Below are 21943 nucleotides of genomic sequence, written 5' to 3'. Positions count from 1 at the left end.
TGAATTTAGTATTTGTCTTTGTTTTTTGGTTGAAGTAATGCAATTCATTCAAGTTTCAATTTACAGAAGAAAAATAATTTCTGAAACTTAAAATCGCAACACGAAAATGAAAATCGCAACACGAAAATGACTATCGCAACGCGAATTTGACTATCGCAACGCGAAATGAAAATCGCAACGACAGAATCGCATTGCGATAGTCATTCTCGGTTTCAAATACTAAAATTGAAAGAAACTTGAATGGATTGCATTACTTCAACCAAAAGATAAAACAAAGACAATACTAACTTCACATGGTTAAAGACTAAACAGTTTAGCAGTATTGACAGCAATCGAATGAATATAATAAGCAATCTAAGTGAATGGTTAATCTATTATTGAAAACACCAGTAAACTTATCATCAATTTCAATATGAAAAACCTAATAATAATGCAAAAATTTCAAAATAAAAATAATTAAAAAAAACTAACCCTCGATGGATGATTTTCCATTTCTGAGCGTGAATGATTTCGCGGAGATGGAGACTGATATCGTCGGAGATGGGGACTGATTTCGTCGGAGATGGGGACAGATGTCGTCTTAGAGAGTGGGAGATGGAGATGAGACTGAGTTGTGATTTAGGGTTTTAGGTTATGAGTTACGATTACGGGATATACTGTGGATGGTTCAGTGTTCCGATATATTAATATATTCGTGTTTGGAATTTGAAAAAAAAAACGCGTTGGATACGAATGGCGCTATGTAAATCGCATTGCGATAGTCAGATTTGCATTGCGATTTACGTATTCGCATTGCGAATTAGGAAAATCGCAACGCGAATTTGGAAAATCGCAATGCGATAGTCAGAATCGCGTTGCGAATCTGGAAACTGATTTGCGATACCGGAGATCGCGTTGCGAATTATCGATCGCATTGCGATTTAGTTGATCATTTTTGGCAAATCCAAAAAAGTTGGTTAAAATCGTATATTATAAGGCATTTTTGGTCACTGAGGTTATTTTCTCTTTAAAAAATGAATATTTGTCAATTTCTTTTATACTCTTTTTCTTCTTCTTTAAGTTAATGGTATCATATGTCCTCACAAAAGTATGATTTTCATTTTAAATTTACCTTGAAATTTTAAATGTTTCACGTTTTATCCATAAACTATGACTATCATTCTAAATTAGTCCTCAAACTTTTGAACATTTCAATTTCATTCCCAAACTATGACATTCATTTTAAATTGGCTCCCAAACTTTTTGAAAATTCCAATTGCATCCTAAACTATACATATATACTAATCACATCCCTTGTTAATAAAATTGGCAGACCAAATTATATTATTATATGTTTGAAAAAAAACTTGGTTGAATTATGGTTGAACCTATTTGCATATTTGGATGAATTTGGAATGTTCAAAAAGTTTAGGGACTAATTTAAAAGGATGTTCATAGTTTAGGGATGAAATTGAAATGTTCAAAATTTGAAGGACCAATTTAAAATGAGGGTTATAGTTTAGGAAATATGATGCAATTAACTCAAAATAAAATCATTGTTTAAGGACTTATTTGATGTTTTAATAGTAGTTTAAGGGTAAAACTAAATATTAATATTTTTGTTAACGTTGCAGCGCATTAATTTAATGGGATGATGATGGAGTGACTATTTTGTTACAAATCAATAACATTAATGATCAATTTGTTATTTTTGATATTTTAGTAAGGAAAATGAATACATATTGAAACATTAGTGATCATTTATGTAGTTTACCCAAATTAAAAACACGTCATAGTTTAGATTTCCAACCAATGAAAAGAAGCGATCTTGCCAACAGGGAAAGAATCAAAGAGTTAATTACATCAATACCCCCAGAATATGCTCAGATTTTAAATTGGTCCTAAGTTCATAACATTTTGATTAAATTATTAAATTATCAATATTATTTCAATCAGATCCTTCTATTAATCTAACAACATATTTAAACGCTAAATGTTAATTTATATTAAACATAAAACATTTTTAAAATATATAAATTATATCTAAAGATACATATATATATACATGCTGATATGATGTATGTATATTATAAAATAAATTATATCATTGAATTTATTTAAATTATTGTTAATTTCCAACTTATTATGCATATCGGATCTAAATTATCTAATAATATGTATCAAAATGACAATGGGCTCTGTCCTTGGGGCTCGCTTTGCCTAAGCCACGCCAAACAAAGACTAAAACCAACACAGAGAACAACGAACAGTGAGCCAAAGATTGTTATGATTCCAAGTCTATGATAGTTCAACCAAAACTTTCTCCTTTCTTTATCATCTCTCGTATCAGGTATGATATTTCCTTAACTTTGTTCTGTTATTTTCATAAAAACCCTAGGCTTAATTCCAGGGTTTTAAAGTAGATTTTTAGAAGGGGATTGTATTGAAGCTTGAATTGAGGTGAAGATAGAGAACTAAGTGATCAAGCCCCTTCTTTTTTCTTAAAACCTTGGAAGGTGAATTGTGGTGAATTTACGGGTGGGGATTCTTGAATCTTGATTGAATTCTTGCATTAGCTTTGGGTTTCCTTCAAATTGGAATCTTGGCTGTTGGTTGTTTACGGGGTTTTATGGTTCTGTGTGGCCTTCTTCTTGTGCGAACACTGCGTCGGAGTTCTTGGCAAATGATTAAGCCTTCACCTTTGTTCTCTTTCTGGAATTGCGTTATCTTGTTTTAGTCTCCTTGTTTCACTGTTCTTGATATTCAATTAAGGAAAGCTTTCGATTCAATTGCAATGGCTACTCCACCACAAGCTTCCCCTTCACCTAATCCTGATAAAAGTCCAATTAATGCTGCTTCCACAATCTCACCTGGAGCATCAAGATTTACTCCACCGAATTTACAACCAGATCAGATCGCTTGCCCTTCGATAAAAAATCCAATTACGCTAACACCAGAAAATGGGGTCAAAACTGGAAGTCCTATTCCCCATCTAAGTACCCCCCCTGGTCCTCCTGTATTTACATCACCAGTCCGGCCGGCTGTCGGGCCTTTCCGAACCTCTCCTGCAACTCCTCAGCCACTGGCTTTCTCGTCAGGCTCGTCTTTGCCCACATCTTCACCTCCCCATTTTTCTAATGGATCAGTTGAGCTTCAACAACAAGTTCCCAGTGCAATGGAGGAATCGGTGCCTGCTGGAGAGACCCCGTGTGTTTTATTCTCCTTTCATAAGGTATTTTTTTGTTCCTTTTGGGAAGAAACTGAAGCATGAAATATATTTTTACCAGCCAATTTTCTATGCTTTTGATACCTTAAGTCTTAATGTTCTTTTTGGAATTTGCGATTTGTATATATTATTGAATTTACAATCTTTTAATCTTGCAATTATACTATCTATTTGCATGTTAGGTGATGAAACACAAGAAGCTAGCAAATGTACCTAGCTTAGGCTTTGGAGTATTGGTTTCTCCTGGGAGGGAGACTTCAACAGGTCCTCAAGTGATACAACGTGATCCTCATCGATGCCCTAATTGTGGAGCTTATTCAAATCTTTATTCAAACATACTAATTGGCTCTGGCCAATGGCAGTGTGTAATCTGCCGGAATCTAAATGGAAGTGAAGATGAATATGTAGCATCCAGCAAGGAGGAGCTCCGAAATTTTCCTGAGCTGTCATCTCCTTTGGTTGATTTTATTCAAACTGGGAATAAGAGACCGAGTTATGTGCCGGTTACTGATTCCAGAACTTCGGCACCAGTTGTTCTTGTTATCGATGAATGCTTAGATGAGCCACACCTTCAGCATTTACAGAGCTCCTTGCATGCATTTGTCAATTCAGTGCCACCAACAACAAGAATAGGAATAATTTTGTATGGTCGCACAGTATCAGTCTATGAGTTTTCAATGGAATCCATAGCGTCTGCTGATGTGATTCCAGGTGGCACTTCACCAACGCAGGAGACCTTGAAAGGATTGATTTATGGAACTGGTATTTACTTGTCACCAATGCATGCTTCAAAAGAGATTGCACACCTGATATTCTCTTCATTAAGGCCATACAAGTTGAATGTTCCAGAAGCATCAAGAGATAGGTGCTTGGGTACTGCTGTGGAGGTTGCCATGGCAATTATTCAAGGACCATTTGTAGATATGTCTCGAGGTGTAGTTAAAAGGCCAGGTGGCAATAGCAGGATCATTGTTTGTGCTGGTGGACCAAATACTTATGGTCCTGGGTCTGTCCCTCATTCTTATACTCACCCTAACTATCCTCATAGAGAAAAGACAGCAGTGAAATGGATGGAGCGTCTTGGTCGTGAGGCTCATCAACATAACATAGTGATTGATGTTCTATGTGCTGGGACATGCCCTGTAAGGGTTCCTGTACTGCAGCCACTTGCAAACTCTTCGGGGGGTGTGTTGGTTCTTCATGATGACTTTGGTGAAGCCTTTGGTGTGAACTTGCAAAGGGCATCTGCCAGAGCTGCTGGTTCCCATGGTTTGTTGGAGATACGCTGTTCTGATGATATTCTTGTTACTCAGGTTGTAGGTCCTGGTGAACAGGCACATATAGACACCCATGAAACCTTTAAAAATGATATTTCTCTATGTATTCAAATGCTGAGTGTTGAAGAAACACAATGCTTCTCAATATCATTGGAGAATAAACATGACATAAAGAGTGACTATGTGTTTTTCCAGTTTGCTATTCAATACTCAAATGTTTATCAAGCTGATATAGCTAGAGTGATTACTATCAGATTGCCAACCGTGGATAGTGTTTCAGCCTATCTTCAGAGTGTTCAAGATGAAGTGGCTGCAGTCATAATTGCCAAGAGGACTTTGTTGCGAGCAAAAAGTTATTCTGATGCAATTGATATGCAGACAACAATAGATGAAAGAGTCAAAGACATTGCTTTAAAATTTGGGTCTCAAGTGCCAAAGTTAAAGCTTTTCCAGTTTCCAAAAGAAATATCTTTACTACCTGAGCTTCTATTCCATCTTAGGAGGGGACCACTGTTGGGAAGTATAGTTGGTCATGAAGATGAGAGGTCTGTACTGAGGAATTTGTTTTTGAATGCATCCTTTGATCTTTCACTTCGCATGATTTCCCCTCGCTGTCTTATGCACCGGGATGGAGGCACTTTTGAAGAGTTGCCTGCTTATGATCTTGCCATGCAGTCTGATACAGCTGTTGTTCTAGACCATGGTACAGATGTGTTCATTTGGTTGGTATGTACATTAACCCATCTTTTAGCTTTGTATTGTTTTATATCTTGCTATATTTTCTTTCTGGATACCTTTGCTCCTATGCCGTCATCTCTGATTTATGAGTCTGCCACGCACTTCTGTTCTATGAAGGATCCAGTTTTGCTTTGTGATTGAATAAAGATCTGATAACATATTTAGTTTGAAGGGAATTTGCAAGCAAAGACATTATTTTTTTCTATGCTCTTCGTGAGCATCATCTAGCCAGGTGGTATAGATATCAGGCCACAGTCAAAAAGTGATGTAGCCGGGTTTAGAGGGAAGGGAAGGACTGGAACTAAGAAGCTGTTTGTGTTTTGCTAAATGCACAAAGTAAATGCAGTCATAGCTATGTCATTCATCTAACATTTTTATATCATTGTCACTCTGAATGAAATTCTGTATAGTAAACCTCTGTTTATAATACCCGTGACTATATGACCCTGTCAACTGCTGACTTCAGGGTGCTGAGCTTGCTGCTGATGAAGGAAGAAGTGCAGCAGCTTTGGCAGCTTGTAGAACATTGGCAGAAGAGCTCACAGAGTTACGATTTCCAGCACCTCGGATCTTTGCATTCAAGGTTCTTTTCCCTTGATTGATCCCAATATGTGTTTATTTGTTAGCAGTTGACAGAGAAGAATCTAATGATCTGATTTCATTGCAGGAGGGGAGCTCACAGGCTCGATATTTTGTTTCTCGGCTGATACCAGCACACAAGGATCCTCCTTACGAGCAGGTAAGGGAAAAATAAAAATAAAAGATGGAGAAGCCTCTTAGCTTTTAACCCCTTACGACGAATCCATAAGTAACTACTGTGTGATACTGATGCAGGAGGCAAGATTCCCACAACTTCGAACCCTGACAACAGAGCAGCGGACAAAACTGAAAAGCAGTTTTATACATTTTGATGACCCGAGTTTCTGTGTATGGATTCGGGGTTTAAAAGTAGTGCCACCAGAACCAATCTAAGAGATGGTTTAGGTATTTTGCGGTTAGAATCCCTCCAAAAAATGGAGTTCCATCCAACCATCATTTATTGGAATCATTCTGCTCATTGTTTTTTTGTTGTTCTTTCCTTGAAAGCAGTGTAACATCAATTCATCTCCTCTTAATCATTTCCCCCCATTTCTAGCTCTTTGTTAACATTTTTTTTTTATCATTGGATCAGTTATACTTCAAAGTAACTCATAAAAGTTGAAAATGCTTTGTTGGAGCAGTGCTTGGTGTCATCATTTTATAAATTATTATGCCATTTTGATATCTTATAATTGTAGTTATTGTTGTTTTTATTGCTTATTTTGGTCTTTCAAATATTGACGTTTAGGTGAATTGATTTTTTTCACTTAAAATATATTTGTATTTCATTTTTTTCATCTTTTAACAAAAATTTCAACTTTCTCTTCCCCTCTCTTTCGCACTGGGCAACGGCCGCTGCACCTATCCGTTCCATCCGGCCACTGTTGATCGTCGATGCCAATGAAGTTTATTCCTTTTCTGCTCTATGGAACCCAAAAAGTCGACGAGAACTGTGTATAACATGAGGAGCTTCAACTTTCAATCTCTTGATCTCTTGTCAGCATTTTCTGCCTTAAAAGCGAGTTTAAATGTGATTTATTTTGGTGGGTGTTTAGAATATCATTTTCCTTTTTTGTTGGAAAATATGATAAAATTATGGAGAAATTTTTGGTATATAGGTAAGCATATGTGCAGATCGAATTAAAAAAATTGAACTAATTAAATTAAAGTATATATATAAAGTATGACGCTTAAATTAAATGACAAAACTTTCGAGATAATGTTCTGGAAGAAATTAATTCACAAGATAATGCACTCCCAAGATTAATTGCTCAAATAGGGTGAAATCCATAGTGTTGGCCGTAGGTCGCCATGTCTTCCCGGCGAGTTATGAGAGATTGCATGTGCCATGCACGTCCCAACACGCTGGGCATCCGAGGCCATCCGATCGAGCTATGCGAGAGCATCCGAGGGCAAGCCGAGCGAGCTATGCGAGGGAATCCGAGGGCAGCCGAGCGAGTTATGCGAGGGCATCCGACCGAGCGAGCGAGCAAAGGTAGGTCGCCCGGAGTGCATGGCGACCTATAAGGTCGCCCGGAGTGCATGTCGACCTATAAAGTCGCCCGGAGGACATGACGACCTATGTGTTGGGGCGTGCATGTGTCATGCAACACGTTCATTCTCTCTGTGAGTTTACTGTGAAGCTGACCACGTAGTATGTCGCCCGGAAGGCATGACGACCTACGACCAACACTGTGGATTTCACCCTATTTAAGCAATTAATATAGGGAGTGCATTATCTCGTGAATTAATTTATTCCATAACATTATCTCGAAAGTTTTGCCTAATTAAAGTGTGTGTATATATATATATAAATACTATTTAAATATTATTTGTGTACAATATCAATCCTTCATTTAAACAAATAATATGAGAAATAAAAAAATAGAGATATTGAAAAATTATATAAGGAAATAAGATAATAGTCTTTGAAACCGACTTTTACTAAAATCTGTAAATGATGGAGAATATTTGGGACTATTTTTTGTAAGTGGGAGTCGTCGGCAGCTGTATTGGATAACCGGACGATGACTTTTTCCGACTACCTCTTTGTTTTCCTTTTTTCAAATAGTTCAGATTGTCCTTAGCCTCATCTAACGGTTCAAATCTATTTAAGTTAGCCGTATCTCAATGTTTTTAAAAGCCTCCAGGGTTTTAGCTTGTACACTCTAACTTCCTCGCCTCTCTTTTCCACTATTCTCTGTCGAGAGAATAAGCTAACGCAACCAAAGCATCCACCACCATTCTAGGTAAGACTTCCCATATTCCCCCTTGCTTCTATTTTTCTTCAGTTTTTGTCTTTTCTGTTTTTCAGTTCCAGCTTCCTAAATTTAACCCGTCCCTCAATACCAATCGTGAAATCTGATAATAATTAAGCAATTTTATTTTGGGTGATTTTTAATTATCCGTCTGAGTTTTAACGTGAATGCTACACATCTTTTTTTTGTAAAACGTCGAAGAATTTTGGCCTTTGGATACCCGAGGAAAAATCACTTTCAGATCTCTGATTTGAAAGTTGGTTAACGCAGCAAGAGTAATAGATAATTGCTTCTTCACTTATCTACACGCATCTTCTCCAATTAATAGGATATTTGCACATGCTTATATAGATTCTGTACTCATTAAGTAATGGATTGTAGCAATATGTGTACTGACTAGGGCAGTGACTTTATTTTACCATAATTGGGATATTAGCTTTGAAACTGATTGGTGATACGCTGTTTCTAGATCTTCTAATCTCATTTTCTTTTACTTGAAGTTTGTGATATGGCTGGAGAGGAGCAGAAAAAGTCTGGCGGTGGTAAGTATATTTTTTTGCTCGTCTTGGTTAGGTTTTAGTATTAATGTGCGTATATAGGTGTGACGTTTTATAAGTTTGTTAATGCTTTGTCGTTGTTGATATTTCAGGAGGGAAAAAGAAGGAAGTGAAGAAGGAGACTGGTTTGGGTCTCTCCTTTACCAAGGATGAGAATTTCGGTGAATGGTACTCTGAGGTATATTTTGTAGGAATCATGCAATGATTTAGTGTTTTTTATACGTAATTATTTGGGTCTTAATATCTTATGGATTATTATATAATCATTTTGTTCTTTTTAGGTTATTGTAAACAGTGAAATGATCGAGTACTATGACATTTCTGGCTGTTATATTCTTAGGCCATGGGCAATGTCAATTTGGGAGATCATGCAAGTGAGTCGTATGATTTTCATATACTGCATTTTATTTTCTAAACAAGTGTTTATTACAGGGGAAAGTAGGTTATGGATGTCTTTTACTCAATCTTTGTTTCCTTTCCTTCTGGTTAACTTATCCATTATGTGCAACTGTAGACATTCTTTGATGCTGAAATCAAGAAGATGAAAGTCAAGAACTGCTATTTCCCTCTCTTTGTATCTCCAGGTGTTTTGCAGAAGGAGAAGGATCACATAGAGGGTTTTGCTCCTGAGGTGAGAACTAATTTTCTTTTGGCATGGTAACATTGTGGCTCAGCTTGAAGTTTTTACTTTATTTTATCAATATTTTCTTTTTGAGACCAAATTTTAGTTTTTTTTTGTTTAATCAGGTTGCTTGGGTGACAAAATCTGGTGAGTCAGATTTGGAGGTGCCTATTGCTATCCGCCCAACTAGTGAGACAGTTATGTATCCCTATTATTCTAAGTGGATAAGAGGACACCGCGACTTGCCTTTAAAACTTAACCAGTGGTGCAATGTTGTACGATGGGAGTTTAGCAATCCCACACCCTTTATCAGGTAGTTGAACTTGGTCAACTTTATTAATTTCTCAGTTCTTTTTTCTTTTGATGGCAAGCTAGGAATTTTATTTGAAGTATTTGAGGATAGAGTGGTCACTACTAACTTGCTGCTTGATTGTAGGAGTCGTGAGTTTTTATGGCAAGAAGGGCATACTGCCTTTGCAACAAAGGAAGAGGCAGACGCAGAGGTAGTAGTCTTAATTTTTTTTCCAGCAATATTTATATTGTAGAGAAGTGAAGTTTGTCTGTTATACTGTTGGAGCACAATGAACTTGGGAAAGTCAAAGTAAAAGGAGATTTTGTATGGCTGATACTTTTCTCTTCCACATTTATCAACGATCAACTTTCTGTTTAAAACAGCATTACTAGCTCAGAATTTCTGAATCAAGTATTTAAGCAAGCATGTTAGGAATTTCACAAGCGATCATATTTTTTAAATCTTTCAATAATGTCAATAATTTATTGGTTCCTGCGTGAATACTCGACTAGTCATAGGTCATGGTTCTTACAAGTTTCAATTGTCTTGCCTTTTGAATTATCACTGAAGAATGTATACTGGGTCACTTTTGATGTATCTGAATTTGTTATACTTCAGGTCCTTCAAATATTGGAGCTTTACCGATGTATATATGAGGAATTCTTGGCTATTCCTGTCACAAAAGGCAGGAAGAGTGAACTGGAGAAGTTTGCCGGTGGACTTTACACCACTAGTGTCGAGGTATGGTATAATCAAGCATGTTATAACAATCTGTACTTGTTGCCATAATAAATGAACATAAATTATTTGCTTCGTAAATGCGCTCTAATCTGAAGTGAGGAGCTTTTAATCTGATATTAACATTATAGGCATTTATTCCAAATACTGGGCGTGGTATTCAAGGTGCAACCTCACATTGTTTGGGACAAAACTTCGCAAAAATGTTTGAGATAAATTATGAAAATGAGAAGGGCGAGAAGGCTATGGTCTGGCAGAATTCCTGGGCATATAGCACTCGAACAGTAAATTTCTCTTTACTTTGAATGTTCTTAGCATCTAATAATTCCTTGTGATCCCATCCTGCCATTTATATTTTGCTGATTTAGGTTGTTACACAGGTTTGGAAGTGAAAAGAATCCTTAACCACTCATACAATTTTGATAGATTCTTTTCTCCTTATTGCTGCTATTCTGCTTTTTTTTTCTGCCCCATTTTTTTTTTTCATTTTTTCAGATTGGGGTCATGGTGATGGTTCATGGGGATAACAAAGGCTTAGTGCTGCCGCCAAAAGTAGCGGCTTTGCAAGTCATTGTGATTCCTGTGCCTTACAAAGATGCAGATACTCAAGGTATCTTTGATGCCTGTGCTGCCACTGTGGCAACGCTCTCAGAGGCTGGTATTCGTGCTGAAGCTGATCTAAGAGAAAACTACTCACCCGGTTGGAAGTACTCAAACTGGGAAATGAAAGGTGTTCCCCTAAGGGTTGAAATAGGACCCCGAGACTTGGCAAATAATCAAGTTAATCCCCACCCCTTTTTCTCATAGCTGCTTTCCTTCAATTCTTTATTTATTATTTTTCCTATTGTAACTGTACAGCTGAAACCAAAATGTGCTTTATTTGACAGGTGCGCGTGGTTCGCCGTGACAATGGAGAAAAGACCGATATCTCTAGAGTGTTTTTGGTTGAACAAGTGAAAGGAATGTTGGATAAGATTCAACATAACCTATTTGATGTTGCAAAACAAAAGAGAGATGCCTGCTTTGAAGTTGTAAAAACTTGGGATGGGTTTTGTTAAAGCTCTTGGGCAAAAGAAACTGATCTTAGCACCTTGGTGTGATGAGGAGGTATGACTTGAATTTACAGAATTAGCGTTGTTTTGCTTCTTATATGTTACCCTTCATCTCTGAATTATATCATTAAATCTGAAGTGTTTTGTTAGACACCAGAATGAGTCGGATCATATTTAAATTTTACCTCATTTTCTTAGAAGACAGTTCTGTGTATTTAGGATGTGGAGAAAGATGTGAAAGCACGAACAAAGGGTGAGATGGGAGCAGCAAAGTCTCTTTGTACCCCATTTGAACAGCCTGAACTCCCAGAAGGTACTTGGCTCCATCGAAGCAGGCATTTCTTTTAAACAAGAGGATATCCCCACTTGTAATACTAGTGGTGGTCCTTTATTATAAACAAAGTTATATGCCTTTTGTATGATTCTTTTACTCATCCAAAGTAAAAAAATTGTGCAGGTACCAAATGCTTTGCTTCTGGGAAGCCTGCTAAAAAGTGGACCTATTGGGGCAGAAGTTACTAGGATTGTTCCTTCGCGTGGTCCACTGACTGATGTCAACAGTTAAGGCTGTTGGCCCATTCTGAACATTGAAATTTTCGGTTTATAATTGTTACATGGAACTGAGTTTTTAATCATATTGTGGGATATTTTTTTGTGGCAGAATTTTGCTTTGATACAATAGATATGCTGTTTTATGGGGAGTTATTTATTACAAGCTTGGAATATACGCTCATTTTACTTAGAAAATCTCAAATGTTGTTTTTTTTTTCTCTCCCCTTGTTTTCTGATGTTCCTACTTAATGGAGTTCAAAGAGAGAGAATTGCAAGAGGTTTTGCTTAGTTTGGAGGTGTGGTGAAATCTTATTTTGGAGTTTAAACTCTCCCAATGTTTTCACTCTTGATAAGGGTCTAACTTGAAATCCAACAAAAGGGTCATTGAGTTTTTAACCACTGGATTCAACGTGTTGTTACCTCATCTTTGATTCTTCAACTTTTTCGAATTTTTAACTAATGATTTTGTTTAAAGATATTTTAGACGATCCATAATTGTGGTAGTGAGAACGAGTCCTACGGTGGGCAATTCATAATTCGAAGGTCTCCCACGGAAGCTGCTCTCAACCTAGCGTTGGGGGCAGCCTACTATCCTACCTCCCCTTACCCCATTACATTTGAGAATAAAGGTCAGCTAATTTTTTTAGACGATCCATAATTGTAGTAATTTTTAAGATTATACATCATTAATGTAGTGGAAAGTACAAACTATTAAATAATGACAAAATTTGTTCACTTCATTGCATTCTTAATTGTGTTAATCAAAAGAAGGCAAGGAAAGGGAAGCACTTTGGATTTGGGGATTGAAAAATATAATGAAAAATTAATTTTAAATTATTTAGTTTAAGATTTAACTATTTATTGTTGTCAAAAATAATTTTTCATATATAATTTATTTTTATTTTATATTTTTTAAAATATATATATATAAGAAGATAAATGAATAAATTTATTTAAAATAATTTTGATATTAATAAAAAATTATAATTTTTTAACTCTTAAAAGTTATATTTTAACTTCAATTAAAAAATACTTCTAACATGAAAATTTATATGAAGCTTTATGCGTTTAATATTTTTTATGATTCTAAAAGTATTTTTAACAATACTAAATTTGATTTTTGGTGGATCAAAAGAAGTAAAGAACCGGGTTTGATAGATTGGCGGTGGTACGCAACGCCACATGTTAACCATAAGTTTGAAAGACTAGATTCTCTCCCCTCCCCTCACCTTATCCCTCTCCCTCTCTCATCGTCTGTTAACGATCTTCTTCTCTTTTACCTCTTCACTTCATCATCATTTTTCATACACTTGTCTTCACTACTTGTAACAAAAGCTTCAGTTTTTACTTTTTAAGCTTTAGTTTCCAATTATTGGTATCCATCCTCCAAAAATGGCCGGGGCACCCATATTCGACTCCACCCTGGTAAACCACTACTCGCTCTCTGTTTCACCATTTCCTTCCAAATTCATCTTCAATTACAGAAAAAAATCTGCCCCCCAATTCCCCATGTGGGTTCCGACTTCTTCGGTGGGAATTCCCTTAGAGTGGCTGGAATTGGAGCGAAGACACCCAGGTTGGGAAGTAGGAGGCGGCGGAGGATGGGTGTTTCAGCTTCACTAGGGGGTCTTTTGGGTGGGATTTTTAAAGGGAATGATACGGGAGAGTCCACTAGGCAGCAGTATGCTGGGGTTGTTACGGCTATTAATAGATTGGAACCGACCATGGCTGCATTGTCTGATACTGAGCTCAGAGAAAAGACTTTTGCTTTGAAGGAACGTGCTTCTCAAGGCGAATCTTTGGACTCTCTTTTGCCTGTAAGTTCAGATCATTTCTTAAAGGAGAAAAATCACTAGTATTTAGTAGTCTACGGTATGGAAGAGCTTAAGGTAGTTTATTAGCCCAACATGTTATGGTACAAGCTTGCAAACTCCAAAGCAAAAGTCTGAAGAAATTCTATTCTGATTTTCACTCACATCCGTCACTTCGTACTTGTTTTGATACACATTAATTTGTAACCAAAGAAGTAATTTTGTTCGCAGGAGGCGTTTGCTGTTGTAAGAGAAGCCTCCAAGAGGGTCCTTGGACTTCGTCCCTTTGATGTCCAACTGATAGGTGAAGTCTCATGTTCATATCTGTTGATTTCGGCTACCAAAAGCACCAGTAGCGCAGTGTTTGGCAGTAATCTATAGATAAAAATGTTATTTGGACTGCTTTATCTACCGATCCAATGCTTCTTTGTCGATTATTTGTGTTCAAGTTGGGTGTGGATAAGTAGCCACATCAATGTGTGAATTTTAATCTCGAGTTCTTCACTTTAATGGTTCTAGAAAAAAATTATATACTTGTAATTTAAGTAACTCAAGCTACCTGAACTTTGCTCATGTAGGTGGCATGGTTCTTCACAAGGGAGAAATAGCTGAAATGAGGACCGGAGAAGGAAAAACCCTTGTTGCCATCTTACCAGCTTATTTGAATGCATTAAGTGGAAAAGGAGTTCATGTGGTTACTGTCAATGATTATCTTGCCAGACGAGATTGTGAATGGGTTGGTCAAGTTCCTCGCTTTCTTGGGTTGAAGGTTGGCCTAATTCAACGTAGGTCTTGTTCTTTACTTGTTTGAATGAATATTTAATTTCGCACTTAGTTTTACTGAAGCAATTGGCATGAACTCTCGATTAGGTCAATCAGACATCATTAGATTTGAGCTGCGTGTTGATTTATAACTTCTAATGATCGTTGTAGCTAACTACTGATTCTTTCATTTCTTTTAATCAGAGAACATGACAAGTGAACAGAGAAGGGAAAACTACTTGTGTGACATTACTTACGTCACCAACAGTGAGCTAGGTTTTGACTACTTGAGAGACAATCTTGCCACGGAAAGTAATTCTTGTCTTATATGCTGGTTTTGTTTTTATAATGTTGTCGCTTCAATTCAATCAAGACATTATAGTATTTCTACTTAACTTGACGGAACGTTTTCCTGTAAGCAGAGTGTTGAGGAGCTTGTTTTGAGGGATTTCAATTATTGTGTCATAGATGAGGTTGATTCTATTCTTATTGATGAAGCAAGAACACCACTGATTATATCTGGGACTGCCGAAAAACCTAGTGATGCATACTATAAAGCAGCAAAAATAGCTGCGGCCTTTGAGCGAGATATACATTATACTGTAAGGCTGCTTACCTCTATTTTGTGTGTGTGTTCCCCCTCTAAAAATTAGCACAAGCTAGTTATTGTAATTGTTTTTCTTCTAGCATACTCTCCCTTAATTTGATTGTTAAATTAGAAGAGCTTCCAGAATCAAGTTCGAGCTTTCTTGAATAATTCATGTAAATATTATTGGTATGATTAGTATATTTTGGTGCATATAAAAATGATTAAAAGTTAGCCTTATCGGGATTAGAGATCACTGTTCGACATGTACATGACAGAAAATTAGTAAAGAAAAGGGTTTTTTTTTTAAGAAAAAAATAGAGAGAAAAGCCTCATTAACTAAGAGGGCTGTTTATGTAGGTGGATGAGAAGCAGAAAACTGTTTTACTTACAGAACAGGGTTATGAAGATGCTGAAGAAATTCTGGATGTAAAAGATTTGTATGATCCACGTGAACAATGGGCATCATATCTTTTGAATGCTATTAAAGCAAAGGAATTATTTCTTAAAGATGTAAATTATATCATCCGTGGCAAGGAGGTGCTTATCGTAGACGAGTTTACTGGTCGAGTTATGCAGGTAAATATGTTATTCTGGCTAGCCTACTGAATGAAGAAAATGAAATTATGTTTAACTTATGATGTCACTTGCATGAGAAGAAAAATATTCAGGTAAATATCGAGATAAATTAGGGTGTTGGGTTTTATATATAATAATACTCATGTTTCCATTAGGGGAGGAGATGGAGTGATGGACTTCACCAAGCAGTTGAAGCCAAAGAGGGCTTACCTATTCAAAATGAAACTATAACTCTGGCATCAATCAGTTACCAAAACTTTTTTCTTCAGGTTGGAGCATCTCTATCTAATAGTTTGGTGAAACTCTTTCTGGAAATTTATTTTAATTCAACTTTCTAATGCTGGAACATTTGCCGTACAGTTTCCAAAACTTTGTGGAATGACTGGCACTGCTGCAACTGAAAGCACAGAATTTGAGAGCATATACAAGCTTAAAGTTACTATTGTCCCCACAAATAAGCCCATGATAAGAAAGGTTAGTTCGAGCTTTCATGGTCTATATTTTCCAATTGTACATTTTTACTGCAGGTTTTGATTGCAGATGGTGAGAACTGAAATAATTGTCATTTTGATCCTAATCTCAGAATATGTCACCTTATATTTAAGGTTTTATCCTAATCCCTTTTCCCTTTAATTTCTTGATCAGGATGAGTCGGATGTAGTTTTCAGGGCAACTAATGGAAAATGGCAGGCAGTTGTTGTAGAAATTTCTAGAATGAACAAGACAGGCCGTCCGGTACTTGTTGGCACAACAAGTGTTGAGCAAAGTGATTCATTGTCAATGCAATTGCAAGAAGCAGGAATCCCCCATGAGGTAAGGCCTTCTTTGAGTTATGATCAAGGATGTTCAGTTTGGGAACTGCACATTATTTCAACACTAGAAATGAAAATTGGTGTCTGAAAAGCACTTATGTCTTTTCCTACAAAGATGTACAACTTCATTTTGAGCTTTGAGGAAAAGAAAGTCCCGCACAATCCTGTCACTAAATTTATCTGGGTGAGAGATTGATAAGTTAATTTTTTAAGGTTCTCAACGCAAAACCAGAGAATGTGGAGAGAGAAGCAGAGATTGTAGCGCAGAGTGGTCGTCTAGGGGCAGTGACTATTGCTACCAATATGGCAGGCCGAGGAACAGACATCATCCTTGGTGGCAATGCGGAATTTATAGCCAGGCTGAAGCTACGTGAGATGCTAATGCCAAGGTTTAATTTGATATTCACTATTTTTTTTTCTTGCAATAGCTCCTAAGTTATTGCGGCCTCATAATTGCTACTTGCATCGTGTATAATGGTTTACATTGACATTTAAAGTATATAAATGTTGCAGAGTCGTCCAACCAGCTGGAGGAGTCTTTGTATCAGTGAAGAAACCTCCTCCAATGAAGACATGGAAGGTTTTATTCTCGATTGCTATATGAAACTAATTTTGGTTTTGATGAATTTATTTCAGATTAAGGTTGCTGCTTTCTTGACTTCTAGTTTTATTTCCAGTTGCTGGTGTTAACTGTTGTTTCTATTCCAGGTGAATGAGAAGTTATTCCCATGCAAGCTATCCAGCAAAAACACCAAGTTAGCAGAGGAAGCTGTAGAGTTAGCTGTCAACACTTGGGGCAAGAAATCTTTAAGTGAGCTAGAAGCTGAAGAGCTGCTGTCTTATTCTTGTGAAAAGGTGTATTAAAGACGGCAATAATTTACTGTGCATATAATCTGATTTGTTAGATTGAAGCCTCATTTTACTTGTTAAGAGTCACTGAATCCGTTGATATACTATCAAATAGCATCCGACAGATACCCTATAAAACAATAGTCATCGTACTTATGTATTTACAGGGCCCTGCTCAGGATGAAGTTATAGCCAAGCTGCGAAGTGCATTTTTAGAAATTGTAAAGGAATATAAGGCCTACACTGAGGAAGAGAGGAAGCAGGTTCTCTTTTCCCCTTTGAATGAACTTATAATTGATTTAAGTTTTACATACAACATCTTAATTTCTATGTCATTACAGGTTGTGGCAGCTGGTGGGCTTCATGTGGTGGGGACAGAACGTCATGAGTCACGACGAATAGATAATCAGGTTAATTTTGGAAACATTTGTAAAATTTAAACTGGCTATTTGATTAGATTGTTGTGTGCTTAAGTCAAGGAGATTTCCCCTGACCTTTGTTGTTTCAAAATGAGAGGAGAAAAAGAAACAGAAGATCAAGATGAGCAATTCCATTGTTCTCTTTAGGTCGGTACATGAAAAATGCTTCTATAGTCTATACTTAGTTTTAGATTGCATTTTTTATCTATACAGCTCCGTGGAAGAAGTGGCAGGCAAGGGGACCCTGGAAGTTCTCGCTTTTTTCTAAGTCTTGAAGATAACATCTTTCGAATTTTCGGAGGGGATAGAATTCAGGTTTGCTCTGTGGTTGCATTTTTCTGCTTTCAAGTGTGCTAATTCTTGACATCTTGTTAAAACCTTTTCTGTCAATACTTGAAGGGTTTGATGAGAGCTTTCAGAGTTGAAGACCTACCAATTGAATCCAAGATGTTGACTAAAGCACTTGATGAAGCTCAGCGGAAAGTGGAAAACTACTTTTTTGACATTCGTAAACAGTTGTTTGAGTATGACGAGGTCTTAAACAGTCAACGAGATCGTGTCTATACAGAAAGAAGACGAGCTCTCATGTCAGACAATCTCCAATCTCTTATTATTGAATATGCTGAATTGACAATGGATGACATCTTAGAGGTGAAGATTTGTGAACTTTTGGCTAGCACTCTCATCTATGTCTATCTAGGTTCTATTTGGTCTATGGGTATTTATTTCTTTTCCTTTTTATGATAAATAGGCAAATATTGGTTCAGATGCTCCAAAGGAAAGCTGGGATCTTGAAAAGCTCATTGCAAAAGTTCAACAGTAAGAGTCGCCTTATTCTCTACGCTTGGTGTTCGAAATGACACAAACACTCGACAGGATAATGACGAGAATTCTGTCTAATTGCAACCATCTTTCTACTCCGCATCATTTTTAAGTTTCAGAACTAGTATTTACTCTTTAGCACATAGAAATACAATACTTGTCTGAGTAATAAGCAGGATCTTGTTTACCTTTCTCATATACAGGATCTTCCTAGCGAGAACAAACTAGTTTTTTTTATTTACTGCCATAATTTCAGGTACTGCTACCTGTTGAATGATTTGACCCCAGATTTATTGAGTAGTGAGTGTTCGAGTTATGAGGATTTACAGGATTATCTCCGTCGTCATGGTCGGGAAGCATATTTGCAGAAAAGGGTCAGTATATTAGTCTTGTTTATTTGAATTGGGGCTTTTTACTTGATTAGATTAAGTTTTCACCGAATTGATATCATGCTGAAAATATATATACCCCTGCAGTTGGTACATTAATCAAATCTAAGCCTCAACTTACTGATGTTTTACCATGTATTGGGGATCACTAACTTTTTTTCTTTTATCTTGTGCGTACACAAGATTCAAGCTTATTTATTGTCTTTTGCTTATTTTAATGGTTTAGGCTTTTCCCTTTATTTTGGATTTAGGATATGGTGGAGAAGCAAGCAGAAGGTTTGATGAAAGAAGCCGAAAGATTTTTTTATCTTGAGCAATATCGATCGCTTGTGGAAAGAACATTTGCAAGCCCTTAAGTTTGTACAACAAGCTGTAGGCTTACGTGGATACGCGCAACGTGACCCACTAATTGAGTATAAGCTTGAAGGATATAACCTCTTCTTGGATATGATGGAACAGATCAGACGGAACGTAATTTATTCAATATATCAGGTATGAAAGAAAGCTCGGTTCTAAAAGTACATGGAAGTTGCACCTTATCCACCATGGCATGGCATCTCATGTTTACTGGGTTTTCTTTGTCACGATTTGGCAGTTCCAACCAGTGATGGTAAAGAAGGATAAGGAAGATGAGTCGGACAAAATTGTTACAAATGGTAGAAGCAGGAACCAGAAACCTGATGCAGTTGGCGCAGGTGAGTCATCTTCATCCGTTGCCAGCCCCCAAGCTAGTGTCTAGTGTTTCGTCATATCATTTCGAGAGGGGATGTAATAGATTACAAGTGCCGTTTCGTTGTAGTATATGATTGAGTCGAGATTGTATAGGTATCAATTTTAAAAGGGGAGGAAACATGTCTCTCTCGGTCGTTTATTGTACCTTAGAAAATTACACCACTTACAAAATGCAACATTTTTGCTACAGATTATGTAATATTTCTTCCAAGTTTGTACTTAATACATGTGTTGAACTTGTAAGAACTGATATCTTTAATTACAAATCCTGTCAAGATTTGCTATAAGGGGGCATCATGCCTTAAGCTTTCACAAAGTAGTAAACTCATGGGTCCTTGACTGCCAAGTAAACTGGCAGATCATTGAACATGGTCGGTGAGGGCATATCAGCCTATTGTACTGCAAGCAATGCTATCTGTGCATCATTTCGTTGCCATCGAGAATCTCTTCGATTGTTCGATCAATAGCATTTCCTCGAGCCTATGTTCTAAAAGACAAATGTGTTGCAAATAACCCAGCACTGAATAAGAAAGCAGTCTTTAAGCTCGGGAATGGGACGTTCCTCTTCATAGAATCTGCTAGGAGACAGAAGACAAATTAAATCAAAGAACCCAAAATTTGTATAAAAATCTATGAAACAAATATAGATTTACTCTTATCTGCTGATAGACGGTCCCATCAAGAATGCTGTTGTCCGCGGCGTTGTTCTTAGGCTGCTTGCTATTATCCAGAGTTCGGCATTGATGAAAAGCCTGAATGAAATAATTACTTCCGAGTGAATAACATTGGGCCATCAAACTCTATCGTGTACAAAAATACATGGGGCTGTGAAATTAGCCCATGATTTTAATTACAAAAGTTGATAGGTTTTGGAGCTAGTTTCGTGCTCTAAAGAGGAGGAGAATTGTTCAGGAGAGAGATTGAATATATATCAATTTATAGAAAAGTAGAAATCATAAAGTTTAAAGGTGATGATGTTATAAACTTTGCCAATTAGGAGGAAGATAATGACTAATACACTAGTTACAAGACTATATAACCTTTGTGCCCTTAATTAGTACATTTTTCATTACTAAAAATGAAAAAGTTATATTTATAATATTAGAGGAGTACATTTTTAATTAGTACATTTTTCATTACTAAAAAAGAAATTTAGAGGAAACAAGACTATGTAACGTCTATTTTTAAGGAATACAACAGTCCGAGCGAAATTACTTCTAAGGCAGTAACTATACGACAAAGTAAAATTACTTGGTCTTCATTTATTTTTCCAGTCAGTGCTAATCTTTCATTTTTGCAGTAAGTTATATTTCCAACAATTTTGAAGTAAATTTTACTCACTGCAAAGCATGGCTTTCACAAACTTGATCGAGAATCCAAACGAGATGATTGTTGCTATGGTCTCTGAGGCCAATTTGGTGGTTCTCCACACTGAGTGGGCAATGAACACTAACGCTTCCAAACACTTTTGTACTAATAGAGAAATGTTCACCGAATTTGAAGATGTAGATAAAGGTGAACAAGTTTACATGGGAAACTCCAACAGTTTAGAAATACTCAGTAAAAGAAATATCTTACTTAAAATTACTTCTGGAAAAACTCTAACTCTACATAATGTTTTGTATGTTCCGCACTACTTAAAAATCTTATTAATGGTGGACTCTTGAATAAGATAGGAATTAAGTTAGTATTTAACCTGATAAGCTGGTATTATCTCGTAATAGTGATTATGTGGGGAAAGGGTATTTATGTGGACGACTCTTTGTTATTGAAACTATGGCTAATGTTATGAATAAGACATCTACTTCTACTTATATTGTTGAGACTTATGATATGTGGCATGCTAGATTAGGTCATGTGAACATTCACTCTTTAAAAAGGTTAAAATAAATGAACATGCTTCCTAATTTAGGTGAAACCAACTTTAATAAATGTGAATATGTGTTGAAGCAAAACATTCTAGACCTTTCTTTAAATTTATTACTTTTAGATAAATTAAACTTTTAGAGTTAGTTCATACAGATTTAGCATACTTTAAAAATACAAAAGTAAAGTTGAAAAAATATATTATATCACTTTTGTTGATGATTACTCAAGATTTTCTAAAGTTTATCTCTTGAGGTTCAAAGATGAATGAGAAAAAATATTTTTAGTGTATAAAACAGAAGTAGAAAACCAACTTGATAAAAGAATAAAAAGAATTAGATCTGATAGGGGAGGGGAATATACGTTAATCTTCTTAAAGAAATTATGAGAAAGAATGCATTATTCATAAGATTTATGCCCCTTACACTCCCAACAAAATGGCATAG

General features: G+C 36.4%; 2 protein-coding genes and 1 pseudogene across 4 annotated transcripts; all 3 read left to right on the top strand.

Moving 5' to 3' along the window:
- The first annotated feature begins 2241 nt into the window (after positions 1–2241).
- LOC120173806 (protein transport protein SEC23-like) lies at positions 2242–6452 on the top strand. Of its 3 annotated transcripts, none has more exons than XM_039180878.1 (6): positions 2242–2618; positions 2716–3211; positions 3388–5208; positions 5687–5803; positions 5888–5959; positions 6055–6452. In XM_039180878.1, the coding sequence occupies exons 2-6, from the start codon at positions 2774–2776 to the stop codon at positions 6190–6192; spliced, it is 2586 nt and encodes an 861-aa protein (XP_039036809.1). In that variant the 5' UTR covers positions 2242–2618; positions 2716–2773; the 3' UTR covers positions 6193–6452. The 3 variants fall into 3 exon arrangements, with proteins under 3 accessions (XP_039036809.1, XP_039036807.1, XP_039036808.1); XM_039180876.1 differs by having other exon boundaries at positions 2242–2623; positions 2721–3211; XM_039180877.1 differs by having other exon boundaries at positions 2242–3211.
- A 1490-nt stretch (positions 6453–7942) lies between these two features.
- On the top strand, positions 7943–12030 carry LOC120173617 (annotated as a pseudogene).
- Positions 12031–13106: 1076 nt separating this feature from the next.
- LOC120173728 (protein translocase subunit SECA1, chloroplastic) lies at positions 13107–20410 on the top strand. Its single transcript, XM_039180810.1, is given in 23 exon segments — positions 13107–13362; positions 13365–13687; positions 13913–13985; positions 14260–14466; positions 14648–14751; positions 14866–15045; positions 15390–15608; positions 15764–15877; positions 15969–16082; positions 16254–16421; positions 16634–16809; positions 16934–17000; positions 17129–17275; positions 17437–17532; positions 17611–17679; positions 17902–18003; positions 18088–18339; positions 18440–18507; positions 18767–18884; positions 19151–19198; positions 19200–19391; positions 19495–19594; positions 20301–20410. Coding segments are annotated over 23 exon segments (3147 nt in total). The 5' UTR covers positions 13107–13262.
- The last annotated feature ends 1533 nt before the right edge of the window (positions 20411–21943 follow it).

Source organism: Hibiscus syriacus, unplaced genomic scaffold (assembly GCF_006381635.1).
Source record: "Hibiscus syriacus cultivar Baekdansim isolate YM2019G1 unplaced genomic scaffold, ASM638163v2 tig00111983_pilon, whole genome shotgun sequence".
Classification (NCBI taxonomy): domain Eukaryota; kingdom Viridiplantae; phylum Streptophyta; class Magnoliopsida; order Malvales; family Malvaceae; genus Hibiscus; species Hibiscus syriacus.
The sequence above is the reverse complement of the archived record's forward strand: the minus strand, read 5'-3'. Positions and strand labels throughout refer to the sequence as shown.